Genomic DNA, 8,514 nt, shown 5'->3' on the forward strand with positions numbered 1-8,514 from the left:
TGACAAAAGCCATGTTTCTCCCCATTAGAGTGGACTGAAATAGCTATGATAAACACAGCTTTATTTGAAATTAGAAAAGGATGTAAGATCACATCCGTCATAAAAAAACAAACAAAAAAAACACATATACATACACACACATCCCAGTCAGTGTAGATAGCGTTAAGATACTGTATGCTAAACAGCAAAGACTGAGGTGAATTGCGTTTTTCAAATGCATGAGAGCATCTCATGCAGTTTAAAAGGTGGAAGTCAAGGTCAGGGTCTTTCATGAAATATTCCTGCATGGGATGAAATGTTTTTCGTTTGATAGGGATATTTATACATAACCACGATTCACACCAACACTCGTTATGCTGACTGACCTTCATTGACAAAACAAATATTATTTTATTATTTATTTGTTTAAAGCTGGGGTGAAGAAAAACAAGCAGATATAAATCAGCAGTCCAAAAATAGGGTTTGATGTCAAACATTTCTTATTTCAAGAAACAAAAATGACAACATGTTGAATAGAAATGAGTGACACAACAAACTATGGTGTGTTTAAGAGCAAAGTTACAGACGTTTTTTCCAACATGGGCACCTTTCGTTACCGCTTCAATTAAAAAAAAAAAAATCTAATTAAAAAATATCTGATCTCTATATGCAATGAATGAAAAAATCAAAAGTGAACTAAACATGTTGATTGGCCAATTTGAGGATATTTGTGTTTGTGTGTGTATCATTTTCTGTTTAATGACTTTATAAAAGAAGTATATAAGTCTACATTCCCTTTTACTATGTAATTTTTTTTCATTTTACAACAATCCCATTCTTTTTAAAGGTTTCTTTATGGGCTGGAACAGATTAATGGTATTCACATTCATTTTAATTGGGAACATGAATTCGATACGAAGTGCACTGACTTCAAGTTTGGGCATTGAGGCAATTAAACTAGTACAATCAAAGTACAACTGTAAGTCAAAATTTTCCTGAAAGTGTTACCTCTAAATAAAATAGAAATGACTTGCTGTCCATTATGCTTTTAAGTGGTAGTGGCACAGCGCAGGCGCTTCCATGTCTGCGTTATAGCTTTGTGCCTCTCTTCAATTGACTGAGCTCTGCAAATGAAAACACAAGAAATGGGAAATATTAACGTTACCATACACAAATCTAATTGTAGCTTTAAACAAAATTTTCAAAAGTTAAAGCAAAAACCAAAATGTGGTAAAATGCAGTATATGAGATGGACTTTTGCAAACCTTTCCTGGAGATATGAGTTGCAGGCGTCCTCTCCGATAACTGCGCTTGTTAGTTGTTGCAATTCAGATTCGGGATGTGTAACAACATACGGTTTCATGGCGTCATGCTCGTCAAAACGCAGCATGAGCAGTCGACCCTGACTCGGGTCGTCGAGGGTGGTCATGCCGGGGCCGGGCTCCTGATCAGCTGGCGGGCACCAATAAGCCTTCAGTGAGATACTGAAAGGGGATATCAACCTCACCTACCGAAATTTGGATATCGCTCAATCAATCTCGTGAGGCTGCATTGAACATATTGTTGGAAAATATTTGACTTCCCTATTAGCATTAGCGTTATAGTGATAATACTGCTGTAGTGAACACAATTTATCATCCATTTTCTGGACCTCTTATCCTTCAAGGGACAGTGTGTAAAATTTAGTCTGTTTTTCATTACGAACAGCATGAGGTGCTTCAGGTGCCGCCTTTACCATTGTCTGAGCTATAACAAACATGGTCAACAAACAAGTGCCACCTCCCATGTAATATCATTTCATGATAACAAGACCTATAATTATATTTAAAACATACTGTTGGGTCATTAAAAACACATTCATTTGCAAGTTTTTGAAATTTACTATCATTTATTTTTTTTAATGAAAAACAGTTTAAATCCTACACACTGTCCCTTTAAGATATATATATATATATATATATATATATATATATATATATATATATATATATATATATATATATATATATATATATATATATATATATATATATATATATATATATATATATATATATATATATATATATATATATATATATATATATTTACCTCGTATGAAGAGAACACGCTGCTTGACATTCAGAGAATAAATGGGACTGCAGGGAGTAGCCAGCTGATGATGAGCGGGAAGGCTCAACACGCACACCGTGACTCTGTTGACGACATCTTGCAGGAACATTTTTCCATTTCGCCGCATCACCAATGACTTTCCAAGAAATCCATAAGAGAATATAAACATGTTTTGCAGCAGTTTTGTTGAAAACCTCTGCTTTCCATAAACTGTTTTCCTACCAAGCCCTGGAGGAATGGCACTGATGCAGCAACAGTCGGCAGGTCACTGTTGTCTTTTGGCCTTTTGCATGAAATAAAAAAAAAAACAGAAATGTATTTGAATCAGAAAGGAGTGTTCTGTGAATCCTCACAATTTGGCAAGTGGGCATTCACATTGATTGGGGAAACCATTCTCCAAAATTTGCAAAAATACCAATTTGTTTTTTGAGCAAATGGTGAACACATTACAGTATTAACGTTTCCTACTACTAGGCAATTCAGGCAATGTTTTTTACTACATTTTTCTGTGTTCAAACATAAAGATGTTGAAAAAGTAATTAAAACTGACAACATACAGAAAGCAGTCAAAGATTAAAAATATTCACCCTACTAAAACTGCGACAACTGTCATTGTTTTTGTTATTAAACATGTGTCCACTGTATTGAACGTATAGTGAAGAGCCAAAGTAACCTTGGGGAGAGCTGCACAGTGTTAGTTGCTGTTCCTCGCCCCGTGCTCACGATGTGAATGGCTCCACTCTCGCATAGTGCCACAAGGTGGACTTCACTAGCGATTAAAGTCTGTGTATCATTGGCACACGCAGGCCAGTAATCTACAAAGTGCAGCTTGAGGAAAGCACTATCTGTCGGTATTCCGGAGATAGACAACGGAGAGCCTGAGGGAGAAAAACATTACGAGTGAGAATCACACAGTCTTTAAGTTAAAGGTACAACTAAGGCAACAAATATTAGCTTGGCAGCAACTTCTTTTCTTTCCACAAACTGATGCAGCCTCATTATAGTGTTTTGGCTGAGTTCCTCTGAGGGAAACGCTAAATATATCTTCCGTTGGGTCACGATGTAATAAAATGTGCAGCTGCGTACTAGAGCTGCAGGGGGCTTCTTTCAGATGTCACAGCAGCTGGCTTGCAAAGCCACACTCATTTTGGTTTACCTTTGCCACTATAGTGAAACGCAAAGCTCATGCTTCTTACGCTTGAAAAAAGGTTCACACATGAAGTTTAATGAACACTCAACAGATGTTTCATTAGGTACAATAGCCTAACCTAATTAAAATCAAATAAAATTGCAAAAACTAGTTTATGGATGAACAGCACTACTAACTAGAGGCAAAAACAGCAATTTATGGACATTTGTAAATTTTGGCCTGAGGTAAGTGCTTCCAATCTGAAAGTTTTCAAGGTTGCTTTGACTAATCAGTACAACTCTCAATATTTGAGAGCGCTGGAGGATGTGTAGCGTTACACTTCAATGACAATACAGAGTTAAATAAACCTAACAAATTAAAAAAAACTGTTCACCAGAAATTGTATATTTCAGCCATTGAATGCAGATCTTTATTCTATAATTTAAGACTGATGTTTTGATGCCACAGTGTGAGTAGGGCTATGCTTTCGCGTGCGGTGAATGATTCGACAAAGTGAAACGCACTCCTGCTGAGGTTTTGATGCAAATCCACAAAGGAGACGCGGCAGGAGTCACACGATCCCGTGTACCAATCTTTTCACTCATCTCCTCCATTGACTCTTCTAATGGCTTCAATTATATCTTTTCTGGCACATATGCCCTGGAGGGAAGTCTTTTGAGAGATATTTTACAAGAACAAAAGACAGCGTACAGGCAGGAGCAAAGATAAAACAACTTTTGAGTTTTTATCAAATATGGTTTTATTTGTAACGAGCGAATTAGATGGATTTCTGATTATCTGCACACTCACCAGACAGTCTGTCCCAGACGCAAAGCAAATCATTGCTGAGGCCAAGTGCGATGAAACGAGTGCAATTACTGACGGTGGAGCAGATGATTTCAGCTGCGTTGGGCAACAGCACCAACGCTGGAGGTTCAGGATCTGCTCCAAAACAGAAAAGGTCAAACATATTAGTGATGCAGCATTTTAGCTTTTGTATGGATACAAAAGCTATTTTAAAAACTTGCATTGACCTTGTCGGGCCTTTGCAGTTTTGGATAGCGTCAGGTAGAGAAGATTATAGCTTCCGTTCCACCAAAAACAGACAGCAAGTGGAGATCCTTTGAAACAGGAAGGAATGCTGACAATGAAATTCACATGGAAATCTATTAAGTATAGAAAAGCATTTGCCTAATAAAGGTCGTTTTTGCCTGTTTAGAGCTGTGCCCAATTAAGAGGTAACATAGAGGACTTGATGAAAAAGTTAATAATAGTAGAATATACAACAGTATACAGTACTTCACCTTAGTAAATGTGCCATCTTGTTAAATTAAAAACACAATAGTGTGTATAGTAGGTATAGTACGGTACAGTATGGTACAGTACAGTTATATGTAGTTATGCACTGTATAAAGTAGGTAAAGTTAAGGGTAGTATGAGCCAGTTAAAAGTATAAATTACAGTTTGGTATAGTAAATGTATAATCTAGTTGAAGTTTTAGATAGTATAGTATGGTAAGTATACAGTCAAGTTGAAGTACAGAATAATATGATTTTGTATTTTAAATGTACAATTGAGTTACTATTGTACTGGAAATGCACATTCTTCTTGACATATAGTTCAATATAGTTTTGCCTTACAAATGCATCATCAGGACGCAATTAAAGGTAGTGCAGTGAGGTACAGATCAATATACACTGCGCAACATAGTACAAGATAGTAAAAGATCTGTACCATCTAGGAGAAGCTAAAAGTCTTCTTGGGACCGAACCTTATTCAATTGTGTCCACTGTAGTGGACATTTTGTTTTTGAGTCTGTATCTTTTCACTTATTCAAGCAAACCAACTACAGTAAGTCCTAGTTTGGGCGTGATGTAATGAACTTTGCTGTCTTGCTGAGGAAAAATGGAGATTGCAACAAAACATCTCAGGAGGAAAAGGACAGAGAAGTTGATGAGACTTTAGAATTACAATTGTATTTAAACACGGAGAATCAAATAGGATCCAATAGGAAGTCTTGAAAACTACAGTGTATGCCGGTGTCACGTTTCTCCTTGACAAACCTGGCTTTGTTTTATTCTTTTCATCAGAGTGACCGCAGCGCAGAAGAAAGTGTGGAGTGCAGTGTCTGAAAAATATTCAGTCCAATTAGCAACAGACTGCTTCAGCTTCCTGTGAGTGTGTTTGTTTTACCTTGGCGGTTCAGTTGTTTCATCCAAAACTAAAAAGTGAGACAAGTTGGTTGGGACAACGGTCGTTGTTGCTGAAAAAGAGCAAAAGCATGCGGGGTGTTCTTTTGCATCCACAAGTGGATTTAGGTTTTTCCTCATACTGTTCAACAAGATAGAACGACAAGAAGAATGTTTGTTATTTGACATATTGACCTGTTGATGGATTGACTCTATTCACCCGAACAGCAGATGACCATTTCATGTTTGCCGAAATTCTGGGATCCTGTAAATACACAATCATGAATCAAATTGGGCCTTTTTTCCCTCTGCAAAATAATGGACATATTGTATTGAACACACAATTAAACATACAGTTTTAGATTTAATATATTTAAATTTAAAATATGGACTGTACATGTCTTATGCGATAAAATATACAGTGGGCCCACAGTGAAACTCATAGAGTTACTACTCATATGGGTATCATCTGGAAAAAAAAAAAAAAAAAAAAAAAAAAAAAAAAAAATATATATATATATATATATATATATATATATATATATATATATATATGTGTGTGTGTGTGTGTGTGTGTGTGTGTGTGTGTGTGTGAAAGCGAGGAAACACTACATAATACACTGTACTAGACTAGACCACCTTTAACTCTCTTAGCCAGTCATGTATGGGGAAGTAGTAGATTTCAAGCCAAATTTCGTTGTTGCCTGAAATTAGATGTTGAATTCTGTGTTTAAATATCAAGTTTGAATTAAAACTTCAGAGACAAATGAATGAAAATGGTGGCAATAATCCAACTTACACCTCATTATTATAGCCCCATGTTCACCTCCTTTAGACAGTTCAAAGTGCAAGCAAACGCTCCTCTTGTTAATATCATCCTGACATAAAAAAAATAGTGGGTCAAATACTGTAAATATTCCGTATGAATATCCCCATAGCACTTTCATGAAACTTACCAGCATGTTAATAACACTAAAGGGATAAATGCTTTCTAAATTAAACACAAAGACCCTGGCAACACCTGAGGAGACATCATTTTCAAAAATTAACTTTCACTGTTATGGAGGTTTTAGCCAGAAATGGTATAATCCTGAGTGGTTACAGAATAGCCAAGCGCACATGACCAACCCATATCATCAATCGTGCCAAGCAAATAAGCTGTTTTACTGATGCTCATCATGTGAATAGAATTAATCTCCAGCTTGTCCTGCAGCCACTCGGCCTCGTGGCTCAGAGTACTCTCAGACCAAACAGAGAAGCCGCCGGAGTGACCTAGGCTGAGGTATATCCCATCATCTGAACTCGCCAAGCAATTCGTGTTCTCTGGAAGCTGCAGGATGACACAGACAACAGGATAAATAAGATGGACTGAGAAATAATGGAAATCTCATGAAAAAATATGTAGTTCTGAGAACATGCTTGCAGTATATGACACGGTGCATGGTCAACTTGAAGAAATAGCACCCTGCCAATGGATATCTATTGTTTGCTCATTGTGTCTGTCTAAACCGAGCAAACTCCTGCTGCCTGCACTAAATGTATCAATAATGTATTAACATATACTAATTTTCAGCTGTTTAAATAAACGCTACAGTATAAAGAAATTGTATTAAAAGTGCATACCTGTGTGGCACTGGTGAAGTGAAACGTGGCTGGTTTCTTTATGAATTTCCTCGCACTGCAAGCAGAAGACGTCATTTCTGACTCTATTGAAACGCTTCTGTTATTCATGGACAACCTAAGAGACAAGCCATAAAACGTTCATCTGTTTTGAAGCGAAATTGATTTCAGTGGGGTCAAAACAATTTTGACCTTTCACACCTGTATGATTAGCTACCTAATGCTAACTTTTGAAAACAAAGGCAAACGTCCGTAGCAATACGCCATTAATTAGTACGCTAGCCGTTTTTTGTTGAACATTTTCTTAACAATTTGAGGTGTTTTTTTTTTAAAACATTTACATAGAGTTGAAAATGTTCGCTTACGTATTGAGACGACGGTTACAGGAGTCCCAAACACATAACTACTATTTAGCGTGCGCGTGCCCGTCGTCATGACAACAGTGTCTCCATGGAAACGATTTTTGGTAGTTATGAGATGCTATCGTAAAGGAAAATGTTTTCTTACTGTCAAAGAAGTACTGTATATTTTTACTGAGTTTTTACTCACACACGCTCATAATAATGGTCGTATGACTACATTTTAATGTTGTTGAAATTCATTTTGAATGCCTATTTTCTCCAAATCCGCTCCAGTCAACACACACAACACTGATGAAAGGTGTTTTAAAAGAAACTTAAGAATCCAAAGGAAGAGATTGGGGGAAATGTGGTTTAAAATGAATGATTAAACAAGGATAGAAGGAAAAGACTGAACATGATTGTATGAATGAAATGGTGTAGACCCAGCTGCATTCCATGACAGTAATTGTTACCATGGGCCTTGACAGGAAAATGCCACTAATTTGCAGTTAAGGTATATTCCCAAGAGGCAATGAAGACCAAAAACGTACATGTAGCAAAGGCATGCTTTTATTTTGTGAACCAATATGGCTTCGTTATTCCCTGAACCAACCATCCCTATTTGATCCCTTAAGTCATCATCTGTGCTCTAAGTGAATCAAATGTTTATACTTGTAGTAAATGTGACTTTATTCGCAGCTGTTAACCACAGTAACATCATCAAGTCCCAATGTTGTGGCTGTGAAACGTTTGTGAATGAGAAAACACTCAGATGTGTAATGTGAGCTCCGTACCTGTTATATAGGTTCGAAATTACTGTACTTCAGAAGGTAAAAAAATTGTTGGATTGACTTTTCTCCACCATCTTGTGTTATACAGAAAAGTAATATAGGTGCAGGTAGAATAGTGGTGCATGCTGCTGTTTTTGTTGCAGAGGGCGCAGACTCAATTCATAGCAAGTGCCTCAGTTGCCATCTGCTGTCAGTCTCAAGCCTGGGTAAGAAAAAAAAGGCAATGTCCATCTCCTTCCTTCAGAATAATTCTTGTAATAATTGGGTTTGTGTCAGCTGACAAATAGAATTTTCTAAAAAACCAAAAAAATACTCCATTGATATGAATGCCATTTTCTATGTTTTAATTTAGA

At 36.7% G+C, this 8,514-nt stretch overlaps 1 protein-coding gene across 4 annotated transcripts; it reads right to left on the reverse strand.

Annotated features, from left to right (window-relative positions):
* Positions 1-727: 727 nt before the first annotated feature.
* wdr93 (WD repeat domain 93) lies at positions 728-7,456 on the reverse strand. Of its 4 annotated transcripts, XM_088413248.1 has the most exons (16): positions 7,395-7,456; positions 7,033-7,147; positions 6,538-6,739; positions 6,366-6,430; positions 6,209-6,287; positions 6,049-6,113; positions 5,605-5,674; positions 5,414-5,483; positions 5,284-5,348; positions 4,255-4,341; positions 4,031-4,162; positions 2,765-2,969; positions 2,314-2,374; positions 2,071-2,227; positions 1,245-1,431; positions 728-1,103 (listed from the first exon to the last, which is right to left on the reverse strand). In XM_088413248.1, exons 2-16 carry the CDS (start codon positions 7,138-7,140, stop codon positions 1,028-1,030), a joined length of 1,629 nt encoding a protein of 542 aa, XP_088269374.1. In that variant the 5' UTR covers positions 7,141-7,147; positions 7,395-7,456; the 3' UTR covers positions 728-1,027. The 4 variants fall into 4 exon arrangements, with proteins under 4 accessions (XP_088269374.1, XP_088269373.1, XP_088269375.1 ...); XM_088413247.1 differs by having other exon boundaries at positions 6,209-6,430; XM_088413249.1 differs by lacking the exon at positions 728-1,103 and having other exon boundaries at positions 1,281-1,486; positions 6,209-6,430.
* Positions 7,457-8,514: the final 1,058 nt, after the last annotated feature.

The sequence above is a fragment of the Hippichthys cyanospilos genome, chromosome 4 (genome assembly GCF_059441005.1).
Source record: "Hippichthys cyanospilos isolate Australia breed blue-spotted pipefish chromosome 4, RoL_Hcya_1.0, whole genome shotgun sequence".
NCBI lineage: Eukaryota > Metazoa > Chordata > Actinopteri > Syngnathiformes > Syngnathidae > Hippichthys > Hippichthys cyanospilos.

Coding starts and splice junctions, on each gene's coding strand:
- wdr93 (XM_088413247.1), bottom strand. CDS start 7,140: ATGAATAACAGAAGCGTTTCAATAGAGTCAGAAATGACGTCTTCTGCT. Junction 6,740..7,032: donor ACTTCACCAGTGCCACACAG/GTATGCACTTTT, acceptor GTCATCCTGCAG/CTTCCAGAGAACACGAATTG. Junction 4,163..4,254: donor AACTGCAAAGGCCCGACAAG/GTCAATGCAAGT, acceptor GTTTTGGAGCAG/ATCCTGAACCTCCAGCGTTG.